At 38.7% G+C, this 19,213-nt stretch overlaps 1 protein-coding gene across 1 annotated transcript; it reads right to left on the bottom strand.

Moving 5' to 3' along the window:
- Positions 1-8,362: 8,362 nt before the first annotated feature.
- LOC119076015 (kinesin-like protein Klp61F) lies at positions 8,363-12,446 on the bottom strand. The gene is made up of 9 exons (XM_037182607.1): positions 12,256-12,446; positions 11,877-12,171; positions 10,759-11,787; positions 10,401-10,704; positions 10,027-10,328; positions 9,185-9,929; positions 8,984-9,117; positions 8,585-8,920; positions 8,363-8,522 (listed from the first exon to the last, which is right to left on the bottom strand). Exons 1-9 carry the CDS (start codon positions 12,330-12,332, stop codon positions 8,463-8,465), a joined length of 3,282 nt encoding a protein of 1,093 aa, XP_037038502.1. The 5' UTR covers positions 12,333-12,446; the 3' UTR covers positions 8,363-8,462.
- Between the last annotated feature and the right edge of the window lie 6,767 nt (positions 12,447-19,213).

The raw sequence follows: 19,213 nt of genomic DNA, 5'->3' as shown, positions 1-19,213 counted from the left end.
AAAACCGTTTACCGAAATCTGACGCATTTTGCAGTGAAAAAATTCAAAAAAGAAATTCTTCAAAGCCTGCGGGACTAGTGGTCGAAAGCCGAAAACGTGCACTTTTCTTACAGAAATTTCTCGAAGTACACGCAACAGGGACGAGTTGGCTGTCATTAGAAAGGTAATTTTGTGTACTTTCAGGGCAAATAGGGTCTTATGGGAGTTTGGAAGCTTCTACGATGAGTGATGAGCACTTAAACATTTCAACTTCTCATATTTCATCGTAGATGCTTCCAAGCCCCTGAAACAACATAAAATGACCATTCTAATGCCACCCTAATGCCTAATACCACACGACCTTGTACGGCTCGAGAAATTTCTGTGAGAAAAGTGTAAGTTTTCAGTCTTTGTCGGTTTATAACTTCAACATCACATATCTCAGTGTGGATGAATTTTAAACCCAATAAGACCCTACTTGCCCTGATAGGACATGTAATTACCTTTCTAATGACATCACACGACCATGAAAATGGAGAAATTTTTGTAAGAAAAGTGTAAGTTTTCGGTTTTCAATCACCTCCCAGCAGCCACACAAGCTTCGAAGGATTTTTTTGGAAAGCGGTTTTTGCTTCCAGGGCCGAATACCTTTCTTGGCCACACATAAAAACATCCACTGGAAAATGCGTCCGATTTCGGTCGGCTGTTTTTCAAACCAAAAAAATGCTAAAATTTCCATGGCCTTTGATCCAAAAATTGATCGGTTGCCAGCACTGCACAGTGCGCACTATTCACTATTTCCAAAACATTCCAAAAGTTATGAATCTCTTTACTGACACGCTGCGCTTGGGAAATTTAATTTGCTGAAAAATTGGCCTAAAATTTACCGAAATTTACGAAAACACGTTTTCGGTCAATTTCAGTCAGTCCGGTCAATTTAGGACAATTTCAGCCAATTAAATTCTCATTAATGGGCCCAGCGAAGCGTTATTCCAATTTCTATTAAATGTTAGCGAAATCGAAGAAAATGTCCATCGTTGGTGAATTATGAAAAGAAAAACGTTTTAACCTAGTCGCTAAATTGAACGTCACATCGTTCGACCGAAATATTTTATTTTCCCAGCTGCCACTAGAAATTCTTCAACAAATAAAAAACGAAACCAAAAACCCAAAACGCAGTTGCACTATAAATTAGCATTTAGTCAGACTAAAATATCGTTAACATAATCGTTCTTAGACTATAGTGGTTGATTTGACATCAAAATTAAAGTGAATGTCTAGTTTAGTAACACAAACCAACGCTCGCGCTTTTTCTCAATCTTCGGTTCATCGATAGATTCGAAAATCATACAGGTGATATGCTTGTCGTCTATGGATATGGTTTAGATACAGTTACTGAATGCTTTACATTATACTATTGTGATAATGAGAGAGAAACTAGGACCAGTTAATCTTTACTTACCTTGAGAAATGATAATGTTTAGTTTACAGGAAGACCAGTTATAATTAACTGGTCTTCGATGTTCTCCTCGCTTTTATCGTAACATCTATACTTTTATGATTAGAGCAAGAATACCGAAGACCAGTTAATTAAAACTGGTCTCGCTGTAATTGCCATAGACTGTTATGATCAGAGTGAGAAAACCGAAGACTAGTTAATTATAACTTGCCTTGGGGTACTTGTCAAAGTATTTCCTTCATGTTACGTTCAGAGCGAGAGGATCGAAGACCAGTTTGTTATAAGTTGCCTTGGGGTACTTGTCAAAATATTTCTTGCTCTTTCATAACATTTTCATATAACGTTTGACACATCCTTCAACTCAAGTCAAAGTTAACGGTTCTATCTCATAGTTTAGTTCAATGAGCGTGTGTTCTTTCCGACCACAAACGCTTGGACTCATTCGGAAAATTTGCCGAAAAAACCAAAGCAAAAGTCATTAACTACAACGCAAGTTCCTTTAATATTATTTTTGCGGCACGTTTGAGAGAAAAAACAAAGTCGGTAAACTGTCCGCTAAGTCAACTAGGTCACAAGTATGAGTTTTTCGGTTTTCGATCTCTCCACATTCACTTTAGTTTTCCATTGAAAATGTCAAAGATCTCAAAGACATAAACTTTCATGAATTTACTAAGAGAAAATCTGAACTAAAGAAAACTCGCAGATTAATTATCCGCCCTAACAACTCTTTAGCAGTGGTTCAGGGCCGGATCATTACCATACTAGTTTCGCTGCTTTCTATTTTATAGTCGCCGATTAGATTTTCAAAAATTATTTCGATATTCTGAAACCCAAATTCCGCCCGACTTACTCCATTTTGACCATATTGTAAAGTAAAACTGAAAATTTCAAAGAAATTTTTTCGACCATTTTCGCAATAAATTACTAAAACAAACCACCAAAACTGCAATCTATTTCCCACTTCGTTGTGATACCAATCTAAAAAGAAATTCATCCACCTCTCCTACTCTCTTATACGCTTATTTCCTTGCCACTGAGCTGTTTGAAAAATATTTATTTTCATGCGTGTCCCATGCGAAAGTTGACAATTACAAAGCAGTTTACCAACTGCGAAAGTGATCCATTGCACATCAAAATTACAAAATTGTTACCTCCATGTAATGAATTACTTTCGCAGCATCCAATGTAATCTACTGCAACAGACAGAGAGGTCATGTATTTGTTAAGCGTTAAATAGACTCATATTTTATGCCTTAAAGGTATGACATTTGAGTCTAATATCCTCCTTTCCATCAAATGTTCAACGAAAGAGAGAAGAACGTTTACGGCACTCTCAACTCAGTGTCTTTAATACGTTTCGCGATGAAATGAATCTAATTTATTTCCATAAAATTGGCTTTCGATTGTTTTGTAAATAAGAAAAAGAAAATTAACGGAAATGCCAACAATTTAACCTCTTACAGCCGCTCATATCATGTTATTGACGGCGGCCACCAAAGTGAATCACTGACTCACTCACTTGACAGTCGGTGACTCTGAAATTTTTTTTCAGCTGTTTTTCAGCTGGTTATTTCATACAAACAAAAATGATTACTTGTTTATTCAGATGAAGTGATTAGCTGCGTGCACATGGTAGTGATAGAACCGTATAAAGTCGTAATAGTATTTTATCACATACGCGCGATGTTCGGATGTCAAAATTACTTAACTAGAAGAATAATTCAAAAATTACACTTCAGTTCTATGTTGTTGTCTCGTTTTCGCGCCTCGACTTCTTCGTGACAAGTGTGTAATATATACTACATGAACATGACTAGGGAATAAAGGTGAAATGTAGAGTTTTCGTTGATCCGAGGCGAAGCTGAGGGCGTTGAAAGTAGTGCTTGAAATATGAAAGGTACGAGTTTCTACGCATGTAGCAAGCGAACGAAGTTTTGTTTGTATGAGTGGACCAGCCGAAGAAGAGGTGAAATGAAATGAGTATTACTCATTGAGTAATCTATTTCAGAAATGAGTAGCGGACTCGATATTTTTATATGATGATAACATATGCTGACCGTCTGTGAGAGGTTAGCTGTATACTGTGAAAAATTGTATTATTATGACAAAAAATGAAAGTTTTCTTTTATACACAGAAAGTATTTTCTATAAAAAAATATTTTACCTAAGCCTAACCCGAGTATTTTTTCGTCCTTTTTTTAATTGTAAAATCTAAATTTAAGCACATGAGCAGATGAAATAAAAATTAAAATAAAAATTATTTAAAATGATTGCAAGCATGTCAATATTGTGCTTCAAATTCTGCAAATAAATGCTGTGTCAATAATCCGAATATATTATAAATTATACAGAAAAAAGACTATTTCTAATAAATAAAAACAAAATTTAATGAAAATAAATGAAAAATGTAATTTTGATATAGGTTCAGAGTTCGCATCCTCTTTCTACGACTCTTTTACATTTCATGTGGTGTATTGAAGAAGATTGAAAAGATTTTACATGCATCGGAAGCGAAAACCGGTAATTTCATCAATGAAGCTTTTTTTTCGGTGCCCTCAGCAAGTAAAATATTAAACGTAACTTCTAAGTGTTGTGTTGCTTGATGCACCAAATTGACGTAACTTGGACGAAAAATGAAAAGTCACATTTTAGCTCGGATGTTGATCTCGGCTTCGCCTCGTGACGTAGTAGTAGCTTTGCATCGGATTTCCAATCTGACATAGAGTGCCCATTAACAGGAACACGTGTCACTAGTGCGATAAAAACCCTTGCAAATCCTTTGTCGCACTAGTGTCGCACAAAGAGTAAAAGCAAGTCCCTGGCTATACTTCCAAAACAACTGATATCGCTGTAGGTGACGCTTTCTGCGCTTGTACGCAAAAATGCCCAGGGACTTGTGTCACTTTTACTCTTTGAGTGTTTTTGACTGATATCAGTTGTTTTGGAAGTTTGATTGAATTTCTCCAGTTACACGAGCTGTACATGGTTGTGCGGGGTGTCATTAGAAAGATAATTGCATGTACTTTCGGGGATCTTGTTGGGTTCAAAATTCATCCAAACTGAGATATGTACAGTTGAAGTTTTCAACAGAAAAAAGACTGAAAACTTACACTTTTCTTACAGAATCTTCTCGAGGTACACGAAACGTACATGGTTGTGTGGGGTGTCATTAGAAAGGTAATTTCATATACTTTCAGGGAAAGCAGAGCTTACGGAAGTTTGGTTGCATATGCGATTCAATATAAGCACTTAAACATGTCAACTTCTTATAATTCGTCGTAGATGCTTCCAAACCCCAAAAAGACCCTATTTGCCCCGGAAGTGCATGACACCCCACCTTTCTAATGACACCCCACACGACCATCTACGTTTCATGTACTTCGAGAAATTTCTGTAAGAGAAGTGTAAGTTTTCAGTCTTTTTTCGGCTGAAAACTTCAACTGTACATATCTCAAGGTGGATGAATTTTAAACCCAATAAGAACTATTTGCCCCGGAAGAACATGCAATTACCTTTCTAATGACACCCCACACGACCCTGTACGGTTCGTGTAACTGGAGAAGTTTTTGTAAGAAAAATGCAAGTTTTCGGTTTTTGATGACCTCTTACCAGCTACAGAAGCTTCGAAGAATTTTTTTGAAAGTGGTTCTTGCTTCTAGGGTCGAATACCTTATTGGGCACACATAAAAAATTCCAATAGGAAATGCGTCCGATTTCGGTCTTCTGTTTTTTAGGAGAATCCCTCTGATATATTCAAGCCGTCTGTGAGCTTCCGGCAGAATGGAATCTACTACATACTGGAATAAATATTTACATAAAGCGAAGCACGTCATTCCTAAATAAGTGATCAAGATGGAGAGAGAGAAGAAGAAAGAGAAGAGGGAGAGAGAGAGAGAGAGAGGTTCGTACCTTGGAATGTTTGCAGGTACTATAAACATTGATTATTTCCCCTTGTAGAAACCAATGGTTTCGCACAACTTTCAATTTTCTGTGTTTTCGTATGATGGACTAACGAGCAATTCAATATTCCGAAGGTACAAAACTTTATTTTACCTGGAAAACACACTAATTCCAGGGGTGGTGTTATCTAATACGCATAAAAAATCAAGTTCAACCGAATACACCAGAACAAACAAACAGAGCATAATTGCTCTTCCCTTTCTCGTGGACTAATGAACTAGTAGAACCAATGGGGGACTGAAGTTTCAATAATTTCGATAGACAACATTATTCTAAGCAAAAAATTATTCTACACTATCGTAAAATTATAAACATTTATATTTTTGATTAATTGTTTTCTGATTTTCAAAGATCAGTCAAACATAAAAAAGACTATACGTCTCTATATGCCTCTCTTTTCTTCTCATGTCATTTTTTCGTAATTGAAATATAAATTAAAAGTAAAAAACTTGAAATTTCGGCAATAGTGTAGAACAATTTTTTGTTTACAATAACATACTTAATCTAAATACAAAAAATGTCAAAAGTTCAATGTCCCATTGTCGTTCTCTTCTTCTGCCACTTAACTAGACCACATCTCCCCGTTTAGAAAAATTAGTTTATAGAGTAGGAACACTCTTCGTTCTTCTTCTTACACACGTGGAAAGTGAAAGTTGAAAGCTCCAAAGAATAATCTATCAAAAGTCACAAATTGGCCAGGTAAACAAACACATCAGATTACGAATCCCCCACAGTTACGAGTTTCCAAAAAGATGGGATCGTCAAGTTCATAGGTCTGATGCTCTATGAACCAACGTCAGCTACTTTCGTATTCTACATGGAGTTAACTTAGCCAATATCTTCTTCTTCTTTTTCAGCCTGTTTCTATCCACTGCTGGATGTAGGCCTCTCCAACTTCTTTCCATTTCGTACGATCCATTGCCATTTGCTGCCAGTTTGTACCTGCAATATTCTTAATTCCGTTTGTCCATCTCTCTGGTGGTCTACCTATAGCTCGTCTTTTATATGGTCGCCAGTTCATGATCTTTTTGGTCCAACGTTCGTCTGTCCTACTTGCAATATGTCCCGCCCAGCTCCATTTCAGAGATGCTATTCTTTCCATGACATCAACGACCCTGGTTTGTTGTCGAATCCATTGATTCGTCATTCTGTCTCTGAGTGTTATTCCAAGCATACTCCGTTCCATGGCTCTTTGTGTCACTCTCAATTTATCTTCGGATACTTTCGTTAAAGTTAACGTTTCCGCTCCATAAGTGAGCACTGGAAGGACACAAGTGTCGAAAACTTTGCGTTTCAGACTATTATTCATTTTGCTTTTTAAAATTAGTCTGAGTTTTCCGAATGCTGCCCATGCAAGACCAATCCTACGTCTTATTTCTGCAGTTTGGTTGTCCAGACCTAACTTCAGTTTATGTCCTAGATATACATAGCTGTCGACTCGTTCAATGACAGTGTCACCAAATTTGATGTCTCTATCGCCCGCGATGTTGGTCATGACTTTTGTTTTCGATAAGTTCATCTTGAGGCCAACTTTGCTTGCCTCTTCACTTAATTGTATAAAACTTCATAATAGTGTAGTCGATAACGCAAATTCTGTTAAGGAACGTTTACCGAGCGAGTTCCGGCAAACGAGTGATTGGAGGTTGTTGGGTACATCGAATAAATAATTTTCTGAAGAAGAGACAAAAAATTCCTCCTCGTCCTTCCCCTCCCCACCCCTTCAAAGTTTAAATGCAGAGGTGTCTTTGTCGAATTATTGACAGGGCTGTGTGAAACGGAGAGATACGTGTGATAGCTCATTTTAAAGGTAAAGGTTCAAAGTTTTTTTTTGGCACAGTTAGATTTTCCGATTTCCTCGCCTTCAGGAAAATTTGAACCACCCTAACATGCTTGTGATGGAGTATGAAATACCAAAATGACTTCCTTAGCTTTCTCCTTTAGCTAGCAAATCATTTTGGAGTTGTGTACTCCATCACAAGCATAAAGGAGTTGTTCAAATTTCCTTGACGGCGTAGAAATCGAAAATTGATATTGAAAAATGGAACATGTTTAAAGAAGCAAATTTTGTTTTTCTATGTATTTCTTACGATTTCAAAGCAATCTAGACAAGAAAATCAAAAAAAAAAATTTGACCAAAAAACCGGTCTAAAAATCCTATGCGAAACCATGGAATTTTTTCATGAAAAATCAATGTGGCGCCTACACTTTGCAAAATACAATTATACTTTCTTCGGCAAAATTGTAGCAAATGACACAGAGAACAATATTACCAAAAAAAGTTTTTACTTCGGAACATATTTAAGAAATTATTTAACTTTAACCATAAATTTAAAACATCAATTTGAAGAAAAGTCGGAGAAGTCTTAAACGATTTGGAAAATTCGGAAAATCTAACTGTGCCAAAAAAAACTTTGAACCTTTACCTTTAAAATGAGCTATCACACGTATCTCTCCGTTTCACACAGCCCTGTCAATAATTCGACAAAGACACCTCTGCATTTAAACTTTGAAGGGGTGGGGAGAGGAAGGACGAGGTGACGAGGAGGAATTTTTTGTCTCTTCTTCAGAAAATTATTTATTCGATGTACCCAACAACCTTCAATCACTCGTTTGCCGGAACTCGCTCGGTAAACGTTCCTTAACAGAATTTGCGTTATCGATACACTATAAAAATTGTATAAATGTATAAAACTTCATAAGAGCACCATTTCACCGAAATTATTCACGGCGATTCTGCAGCGTGTTTTTAGGAAGTTAAACTGGAGTAAAATGGGAATAAAGATAAATGGAGAGTACCTGAGCAATCTCCGCTTCGCTGATGACATTGTACCGATAGCAGCAAATCTAGGTCAGGCTCAGCTTATGTTACAACAATTAAGTGAAAAAAACTGAGCCTATGATAAAGTGAAACATTAAATTTGGGGAACGTTACTGCTAGCGCTGGATTATTTGCCATAAAATCGAATTGCCAAAAATAAATCGTTTATTGTGAGCGGTTGCGTAAACTTAAATCAAAATAAAATTACAGAAAAAAAACTTTGTTCATCGACGGACAGCCACAGCATCAATTTTCCTTGTTCGAATCGCTATTGCCGATCGTCGTGTCTGCGTCAATCGGTGGAATCTGTCGAACAAAATGATTTTTCTTCTCAGAATTTCGAGCTAATTAATTGTTAAAAAACAAACCTCAATCTCCGCAATGCCATTGGGTCGCAGTGGATGTCCGATTGGGTGTTTGCTGACACAGACCGGTGTCGATTGAGTGTTAGCGATTACAACTGTCATTTCACTAAGCACTCGATTCGAAATGGATTCGGACGCCATCGGGTGAGACGGTGACACGGCATCAGCAAATTGATCTTCTTCGTCATCGCCGTCCTGTTCCAAAATTGTCACAATTCGCTCTTCTTCCATCGACGAAGCTCGACCGATCGGCGAAGACATCATCAGGCCGTTGCGTTGCTGGACCAGTGACGATGATGCTATCTCGTTCACGCCATTCATGAATGCGGTTTCATTTCCCTGCAAATTTAACGGAAATGCGATTAGACGTGTGGCAGATCGATTGTTTTGCGCCGTCTGTACCTCTGATATCGACATCGATACGTCCAGTTCCGATTCATTATGAGTCGACCAGAATCGTCGAACGATGCGATCATGTGGCGATGTTGCCGCCAGTACTTTCGGATAGTTGAAATCGCGTCTAGCGGGCGTGTCGCCTGAATGGATAGATTGAGTCGTTACGTTACATGTCGGTCGATAAAGATTCAAATGCGAAACACTTACCGCTCGACGAATAGACCTTCAAGTCATTGCCGTGGAAATTGTGGACAATGGTCCGCAAATTGTCAAACTTCTTCTTTGACGCTGCGCCGAAGGAATTGACGAACGTCGTCACAGTTTGCTTGAAGTTTAAGTTGGCCTGTGAATCAATCTTAAGATTTTGGTCAGCATCGTTGACGATGCCGCTGATATCCTGCGTCGTACTCTTCATTTTCTCGATGCCATCCGAGATCTTGCTATCGATGTTAGCTAAGGCTGCCGCTGCCATGCCTTTCTGCTTATCAAACTGCTCGATGATTTTCACCTTCGACGATTTCATAGCTGCCGCAAACAGTTTGGTGTGATTGGTGATCGATGCCATCGTTTTCGAAATATCATTTCCCGTCGCAGCGAAATCCTTTTTCTGTTCGTCCGTCATTGATGTCACTTTGATCGCTTGCTCATCCGAACGCTTCGCGTGCTCGTGTTTCATGTTTGTAGTTTCGTCAATTTGAGTCTTTACGACAGATGTCAGAGTGTCCATCGATTGGGTGATTGTTGGCGAAATGGTTTCCATGCTATCGGTGTTCGATCTCAAATCGTCCAAAAATTTGCCCATATTACCGATCAGCAGCTTGTTGGCTGTAACAGCTGAGTCGACAGAGTTACGGCAACTGGTCAGTAGACCCGTTCCATCCGCGGAAAGAGTCTCCAATCGGGTAACGAGATTGGTTGAAAATTTCGAGATTAAATCTCGCTGGGCGTTGATCTGCGAGGGAAATTTCGGAAAATCAATTTAAGCTTCAACGACACTGTGCTCCACGCACGATTTTAACGAGAAAAAGTAAAACCAAATTCTCACTCACCATGTCCAGCATCGCTGTATGGCTTTCCAGTGACCTCGCATTTTGGGCATCCAGCGAGCTCAGCAGTGACTTTAACATCACATTGGTCATTGCGTCACACATTTTCCGTTCGTCGGCTATGACCTGACTGAATATTGATTGGATCAGTTCAACCTGCTCGGCCGTACAGCTAACATCACCGGTCATCTTTTCGGCCAACATTCTTTTCACATCGCATGCATTCAGTTCCGCCGCCGACCGTTGTTCGGTCAACTTACCCACGATCAATGCAAACTGGTCCGAATTTCGCGTCATGCTAGTCTCTGAAATGAAACGGAAATTTTGTTCCCGTTTTTATTGACCTCCTGACTGCATCGGCCCGCTGATATGCTCACCGATGTACTCAACGAAATTCTTCGACTGGTTCTCGATTTGACTGTGAAAATTGTCAACGTCGGATGTCATGTCGCTGATGTTTGTATTCATCGACTTTTCGAAATTCTCCGAAACGGACACAATGTTCCGGTCAGTTTGCTTGCGACGTTCGATCGTATCGTGCAGCAGATAGGTGTCCTGCGATGCTGTATCGGCAGCATTTTTCAACTGTTGCGCCTGCGATGTTAAAACTTGTTCGGTGTGAACGTGACTGGACACAATTTCTCTTTTCTCCTGGTAACGGCGGTTGGTATTTCGAAGAACCTGCGGGTAAAACGGTCATAGCGTCGCGAATTTTGATTTAAGAAATGGTCTCACCTTAGACGTGTGTACAAGTTCTGCTTTGGTAGAGTGCAGATTGTCGTACGTTTCGGCCAATTCGGTTTCTCTTTGCACAAGATTGAGACTCACCTCGTTGAATACTTTCTGAACTTTTGCGACCTCGTCCTTCAGCACTTTGATGGTCATCTGCTTTTCGCTCAATTCCTTGTTCTGTGCTTCAATGCGACAATTCATTTCCTCATATGTCTCCTCCGCCAGGTAGATTCCATTCTTCGAACGAGACGCCATCAGATCTCTCTTCAATCGTTCGATCTCCTCACTGTACTCCTTCAGGGCCAGCTTTTTCGTCAATTTCTGATTAATTTCCGGTTTGTTTTGAATGTTCTTCGCCCGATGCGCATACTCTAACGTGCTGAGTGTCTCCTCCAAATCCCGGTGACCCGGCGAAATCGTTGCTATGATTGACGTTTTCGTTCGACCGCCCAGTGACTCTTGCAGCAAACGCGTCAGTTTCGATTCTCGGTATGGTATATGCGGTGTCCTTTCCACAAGTGCCGTTATCACACGGCCCAGTGTCAACAGTGACTGATTGATGTTTACCGTCTCTCTGGTTCGGATGCCCTTTTCATTGCCGGCCTTCCCAATATTCTCACTGCCAGCCAAATCGACCAGGTTCAGTTTACCGACTTTCAGCACCTCTTCGCCGTCACTGTTGTTCTCTCTGATGTGAACCAAAATGGAAAAAATTGTGTGCGACCTCGACGACTGTATGTTCATCAGGGTCGATGCAGTTTTACGCTTTTCCTGTCCTTTGGCCAGCAATTTGTACACATCGGCGCTACTGTGAACGGGAAGTTCCTCCAGGCCGTGGACAATGATCGATCCCTTTTTACTGTTATCGTCGTAGATCCGAATAGGCGTTTGATCTGCCGTGGACAGCAAATCGGTTAGCTCCTCATTGTAGAGTTCCAGGAACGAAATTCGCATCGAAAATTCCACGCCCATTATGCGCAATTCCTCGAAGAGGTGTGACACCGCTCGTGGTATGATACCAACCTGGGACATCTACAGAGAGAGAGAGAGAAAACAAACGAAACCGACGACGACAATTAAACTGATTGCCCAACGAAATCCATTCCAAACAAAGCACTTACAGCGTCCCACGAATTCGTGGCATCCGGAGACTCTTCACCGATCATCGTGTGTGTCTTTCCCGTACCGGTTTGACCATACGCAAATACTGTACAGTTGTATCCAGCCAACACTTCTTCTATGTACGGAGCCACAACCGACTGATAGACGGCGACTTGATTGGAATCCTGTCCAAATGACCGATCGAATGTGAATTTCTTGGTCATACGGTTATCCTGTTTGACGACCACTTCGCGGTTCGAGCTGACTTCGACCGCTTCATGGCTACGATTTGCTCGTTCCCGATCGTTCATCGGTCTAAATGATGTCAAGGGATTTAGCGAAATTCATCGGCGAAACAACGAAATGGGAAATTTCGGTGCGAATTTCTTGGATATTCACCTGACTCGCAGGAACACATTAACATTCCTCACTTCATGCTGTTCATTCGATCTAATGCGTGACGTTGATGCCGCCATTTCAGCCGAAAAATTAATACGAAAAATAGGTTTCCCAAAATAAAAAATTAACAAAATTCGTGCGACCGCTAAACCGTTCTGCTTTATTGTACGCTTTGACGGGTAGAAATTTTAAAATATCATTTTTTTGGTTTTCATTTTTGTTAGGTTGGAATTCCATATACAGACTGTGTAATACCGGTAATACCGGTCATACCTTTGAAATCATGACCGACAATACCACGTACCGAAACGTTTTCGAATCGGTGGCGCGAAAATTAACATCGAATAAATGCCACTTCTTTTTCACTAAATTAATTAAAATTTGATTGAAACGACTCGAGTAGACTAATTTCTATGATATTTTGATTTCTACCGAAACCCAATCAAATAAATCGACAAACATTTTAAATGCCAATTTGACCGATTTTTGGGATACAACTGAAAATTCAACTCAATTTAAGTTTGCAATTGGTTAGCATTCTGCAGTTTTAATTGTTCCACATCGCCTCTACATGTTGTCAACAAAAGAAGCGAAAAGGGTGTCATTTCAGTCACACGTACGTGTGGAATTGAAGAAACGTAAAGACAAACGCTACTTCTATGTGGTGGAATATGTGTGGAACAAATAATACGAAAGAAACAAAGGAAACCCACCAAAATTGCATTCTTATGATGAGATCCGTTTAATCAGAAATTTATTAATTTAATTGGAAAAGTAGGGTAACGAGTATTATCTATAGCAGATCAGCTGGTAATCGGTCATAAGAATCGGTAATTTACGTGGTAACAGCCGTTACAACCAGGGTCTACATGTAAATTCAACTTGACAAAACAAAAAACCAAAATCTTCGTGACATTCGCTTCAAATTGCTGAATTGGACACTGCCATCTGTTGGAAATTTATTTGAAATTTCACCCGATTACTTTGCACTTTGAGAGCGCCATAATTCAAATTTATGCCTCTTCCAAAGCATCGATTGTTTCAAGTTTGCATTGGCACCAAGTTTTTAATTGGTTTTTGTTCTTTCAAATGTCATTCTCAATCAGTCGGACCTAAGATTGAGGAAATAATCTGGTGAATTTTGGAGAATTTTAGTGAATCTGAGGCAGTTTTTGGTTAATCTCGGATATTGTTAATCTCGGACTTTGTGGGAAATAATATGAATTTTGGGGAATTAGTGAAGATTTATGTGAATTTTATAGGTTCCAAGTATATAAGTGTGTGTAGCTCATTAGGCACAAGAAGCCGACTGGCAGCCCATTCATACATAGTTCATTCATCCTTTCACGAGAACGATGAGTCCAATTCTTAATACTAATCAAGCAGATGATAAATTCTTTCTTTTTTTAATTTAAAATGAATTAGTTGTATTATATGTCGCTCACCTTATATAGCTTGCACCTCACGGACGATAGTGCTAAATGCCATAGATCCAAGCTTATCATACATTGTCCATCATTTTTGTTTGTGTGTCCACTGGTGCAAAATATTGATTTTTCGGATTATCAGCAAATCATCACAAATATGTTCAACTTGAAATTTATAATTTGGTTATTTCTCCTCGTCATAAACAAGTTTGGTGATGGCGGGTTCAGATTAGTTATTTGTTTACCAAGAGAAGTAAATTAGAGCGAAGTTTTGTGGACATAGAGCTGAGCGTAATGCAAATGCACAGTTAAGGCACGGATCCCTACGTTCAGATGAATTTGGACAAGTTATGTTGCACACATAGTGAGTACGTACAGAGCGAGAGGACCGAAGACCACTTTATTATAACTTGCCTTGGGGTACTTGTAAAAATATTTCGAGGAATTCTTCTGAAAAACAGAAGGCCGAAATCGGACGCAGTAAGGTATTCGACCCCAGTCCCCAGAAGCCAAAACCACTTTTAAAAAAATTCTTCGAAGCTTGTGTGGTTGATGTGAGGTGATCGAAAACTGAAAACTTGTCGTGTGGGGTGTCATTAGAAAGGTAATTGCATGTACTTCCGGGGCAAACAGGGTCTTATTGGGTTTAAAATTCATCCACACTGAGATATGTACAGTTGAAGTTTTCAACCGAAAAAAGACTGAAAACTTTTCTTACAGAAATTTCTCGAGGTACACGAAACGTACATGGTCGTGTGGGGTGTCATTAGAAAGGTAATTGCATGTACCGCAATAACGACCACGAATGTGTTAGCTTTCAACAGAATATAGACTTGGTTGTAGCAGTTTGACCAGCTCTGACAAAACTGAGCAGCAACATGTCTGACAGTTGGGATCGTGTCTGACGTTTACAATGAAAATAATCTATAGTATTTTTCTTGTTATGTGACTTTGCCTTGTAAACCAAACCCAATAAATAGAACTAAAATAAACGAGTGTGAAGTTTGCGACCAGAGCGAAGCGAGAGTCGCAAATTACACGAGTTTAAGTGAAAACATGTGTTATTTTGACAAATAGGGTGAGTGTACCAATCCTCGGACAAGAATGAGTCCTCGGACACCTATTGTTCTTTCATTCATAAACTACGCTCACCCCAGATACATTTTGTTGAACTTATTCATTACAGTTTGTTTGAAATGTCAAATTGAAGAAAAAAAAAATGTTTTTTTATTATAGGTTGACATTTCCAACAATCTGTAATGAGTCTGTTCAATAAAAAACATCTGCGTATCACCGCCTTAGTGATCACCTCAGAAGTGTCTTAACCTGCTGTTTCAGAACCTTGCGAAAATGGATGGTCTATCTGGTAGTAGTTCTCAAACGAAGCATTTTCTACTCTTTGTTAAAACGATCTGGAGTCTTGTTACTTGATTTTGCCTTGTAAACAAAACCGAATAAACAGAAACAAAATTAAAGAGTGTGAAGTTTGCGGCCAGAGCGAAGCGAGTATTTTACCGGGGCATTTTATATACAAAGTTTCGAAGATTTTCAGTGAAGCTAAACAGAATTAAATCATTAATGAGAGATTTATTAGACCGTTCTAGTAGCTCTTCTTCTAAATGCGTTTTTGTGGCCATCAACATACAAAATTACATTTCATTAAAATAAATCAATAAATCATTGCCAATAAAAGTACTATTGAGAAGCTCAAACAAACAGTCAAGGAATCTGACCCACCCAATAGGTGGGACCTAGTAGGTAAGTGTCAGAGAGATGCTAATATGACGACCGTCGAAACGACCCATTCGTCGTATTAGCATCTCTCTGGTAAGTGTATGAAAATGATCTATAGGGTAAAATGGTCTTGCTTTGTCCTAATTGGATTGAGTTGTTGTTGGCGAATTTTGTGTTTTTCTTTTTCGTTCCTTCATTCCGATGAAATGAAACCATTCGAAACAAAGGAGCAATACAAACCATGCAAAAAAAACGAAATTTTTTGCCCCCAATTTATCATAATTCCAAAATTTATTTATTCCCATTCTGATTTCAATTTCAAATAAATGTGTAATGCTCAACGTGACTGGGTGTAAGAAAGACATTCAGAATGGCATACAAAATGATTGTCCATTTCGTATTAGTGATCAATTTACATCATTTATGAGTGTAATGGAACGACGACGTTGCATAAATATATGTCGTTCTACTGAATTGAAATATGCCGATTTTTACGACAGAAATAAAATAAGAAGGAGAATCCAATTATTACAAGACTGTAAAGAGATTTTAAACTGAAAAACTACATTATACGTAAACGACAGAATGAATAATTAATTAAAATGTATATCAAGCAAGCAATCCAATTCGTTTTCGACACAATCAATGCGCGACACGGAATTAAAGTTTTGCGCTTATAATTCAGAATATTTTGAGAGTGAGACGCGATCGGATTTCGTAAAATGAATGTAAAATTTATGACAACTTTTCGAATATTTATGTATACACATCGCTGAATCGATACTGTTTGTAATGTCGGCTGTAGACAAATAATTCTACACAAGAGAAGATTTCAAATGCAATGCGATTTAAATTGTATAATTATGTTAAGCCACATCACTCAAGGCTTTATGAATGATGTTCGAGAAACCAATCCAACTAATCGGTGTTCTAGCCAAATATACATTTTGAAATGACTGAGCGATGTGATGGAAATTGTACGAATTGTACAGAATGTTTTAAAGAGACACAACCACTCAATAAACACGGCTCAATTCACGCCGTAAAAGTGCCTAAAATTTGAATTTTAAGTGAACGATTCGATGAAAAAGTGAACCGAAAAATACATTTCAATACATGACGCTACGTTAGAAACAAGCCTGTATACTTTGGGGAGGTCACGCAGATGCAGATACGCGGGTTACACACCACGTTTCATACAAAAAATTCACCACGACATACAAATTCAATTTTGGTGAATTTGTTTGTATGGAAAAGGTGTGTTCCCGCGTATCTAATAAAATGGCGATCTGCGTGACCTCCCCAAAGTATACAGCCTTGGTTAGAAAGACCTCCGCACTTTCCATTTTGAATTTCGACCACACTTACGGCGTGAATTTAAACATGCTTAAAGCTGCAATCGCAGTTCACTGTTTTGGGTCTCCGTTTAGATATTGCGCATGCGCACAGAGAGAATTCTCTCTCTGCGCATGCTCATTGTCTAAACGGAGACCCAAAACGGTGAACTGCGCTGGCACCTTAAGTATAGTTTCCACTTAAAAAGAGCACTCCGTTTAGCCTTCGTCTACATGACAGTTGTAAAATGAAACAAAGGAACTGTCACGTAAACGGAGTAAAAAATTGAAATAAATTCAATTTCCACTCCGTTTGCGTGACAGTTCTTTTGTTCTATTTTACAACTGTCATGTAGACGGAGGCTAAACGGAGTGCATTTTTAAGTGGAAACTATACTTTAGTATTTGATTTGGCTACGTCCTTTCAAAACTCTCTATCGCGACATCGGTTTATGTCAAAGTATACTTAATTTCATGACGTGGACCTGCTGGACAGGTAATATGTTCTGTTCTAGTTCTGCTTTATAATGTATACGTCACGTCATGAAATTCAGTTTACTTTGACATAAACTGATGTCACACAACACGTGTGGGCTGACTCTCTAAGGGTCGCTATTATCCCGATCAAAAGGCTATATAACTATAGAGGTAGAGCTCAAAATACAATTCATTTTTACACGACCAAGGCTATAAACTTTGTGGAGGTTACGCAGATCGCAATTTTAGTAGATGCGCGGGATTACACCACTTCTGAAGATATTACATATAAAACAATATTCATCAATCGTCTCAGGAGAATTATTTTATCTTCAACTGTAGTGTGTCACCTGCGTGACCTGCCCAAAGTTTACAGCCTTGATCATTGATGACGTCAAATCATAAGACTCTTTTAATGTGACGCAGCTACGCTATGCCAATACTCCTTGCGTTATTTACATTGAGCAGTGCCAATTGTTATTGAGTTGGCTGCGTCCCCTCAAAATACTCTATAATGTAATAGGGCACAACACAGCTTCTAGCATGAACGCTGAATTGACACAAATGTCAAATTTGGCGGCTTTAGTGATAAGAGCTGCCGCTTGGTATTGTTTTTATAGATCATCTTGAAGATACGCAAGATACGGTACATTCAGACTTAACCTCACTTAAGTTTTGTTCGTTCATTCATTTGTATGAGATTTGACGTGGATGTCATTTTAAACGGCCTTGAGGATGATCTATTGTATGTTTTAACACATACAACGAAAACAAGTCATCTATCCTCACAAAAGAAACGCAGTGCGAGAGAATCCTAACTTTGTTGTGTAAAGACGAAGAAGAAATTACATAATTTCTGACGACTTTTTAATTTCCTAATGGTAAAGACTTAAGGTGACCGAAAATGACCGAATCAGCGACACTTAATATCCGTCTGCATCAATGAATGTGTTGACGTTCATTGGTCTGCATAGTACAGAGCTGTTTGTTATTTTCTTTTATCTTAAAAATGTACTTACTTTACACTATGCTAGCTGAGCGCAGCAAAAACGTTTTAAATTTTATTGAATTTGGCGATAAGAAATTCCCCATACAAAAAAACATTTTTTTTAGTTTGTTACAATCTACCAAGCGAAATGGATAACTTTATCAGACACACTCCATTCAACATTTTGAAATGCTATACACAATGCTACAAAATGTGAGATATCAAACCGGGTGAATATCATGATGGTATGTGACCAGTAAACATGCCGATGCAGTATAATATCTATCATATTGGGTTGATTGTGGTCACCAAATACTGTTATCCCAACAAAAATCTCTTCGAGAAAAGTGTGACGCAGTCTTTGAAATACAATTTCTAAAATGAATGATATCGCTAGAGTTGACGCTTTCAGCTTCGTTACGCAAAAATTAAATTTTACACCCAATTTTAGTTCAAACAAGCTGGCTTAGTTTTTCTCATCATCTGCCAAATAATTTTTACCAAAAAAAATTTGACTGGAAACAACCAAAATTTTACCAAAAAAATCTGCGTCGCAAAGTGGCAAATGTTCAGGAACAGATCAGCAAGAAAATTTATCTGTGGGACTTATCAGTGGGCAATGACTTGCAGCCGCAATACCTTTAAATTGGTCATGTTGGTAAATGCTGTGCCAAGTCCTTCGTTATTTATATACATTACGTTGATGAGCGAGAGATAGACGAGTGAGTTTCGTTTCGCCAGGCTCGCAATAAAATTCGTTATGACAGTGTAGCAGGTATCTAATGCAAGGCATTTCAGTTTCTCCAACTGACCTAACATGCTGGCTATACGTAGATTAATGGGATGTGCTGAAGAACTGCCATTGAACTGTAGAGCTACGGCTTCGAGGTTCGGTGGCGTATTGTGCTAAATCTAACGCTGCCAATTGACGGAGGCCAACGCAACGTTTTATCGATATCCGTTGAACACTTGGATTGAGCTTGAGATATATTTTCAAA

This window comes from Bradysia coprophila, unplaced genomic scaffold (assembly GCF_014529535.1).
Source record: "Bradysia coprophila strain Holo2 unplaced genomic scaffold, BU_Bcop_v1 contig_232, whole genome shotgun sequence".
NCBI lineage: Eukaryota > Metazoa > Arthropoda > Insecta > Diptera > Sciaridae > Bradysia > Bradysia coprophila.
Note: the sequence above shows the minus strand (reverse complement) of the source record. Positions and strands in the feature narration are given on the sequence as shown.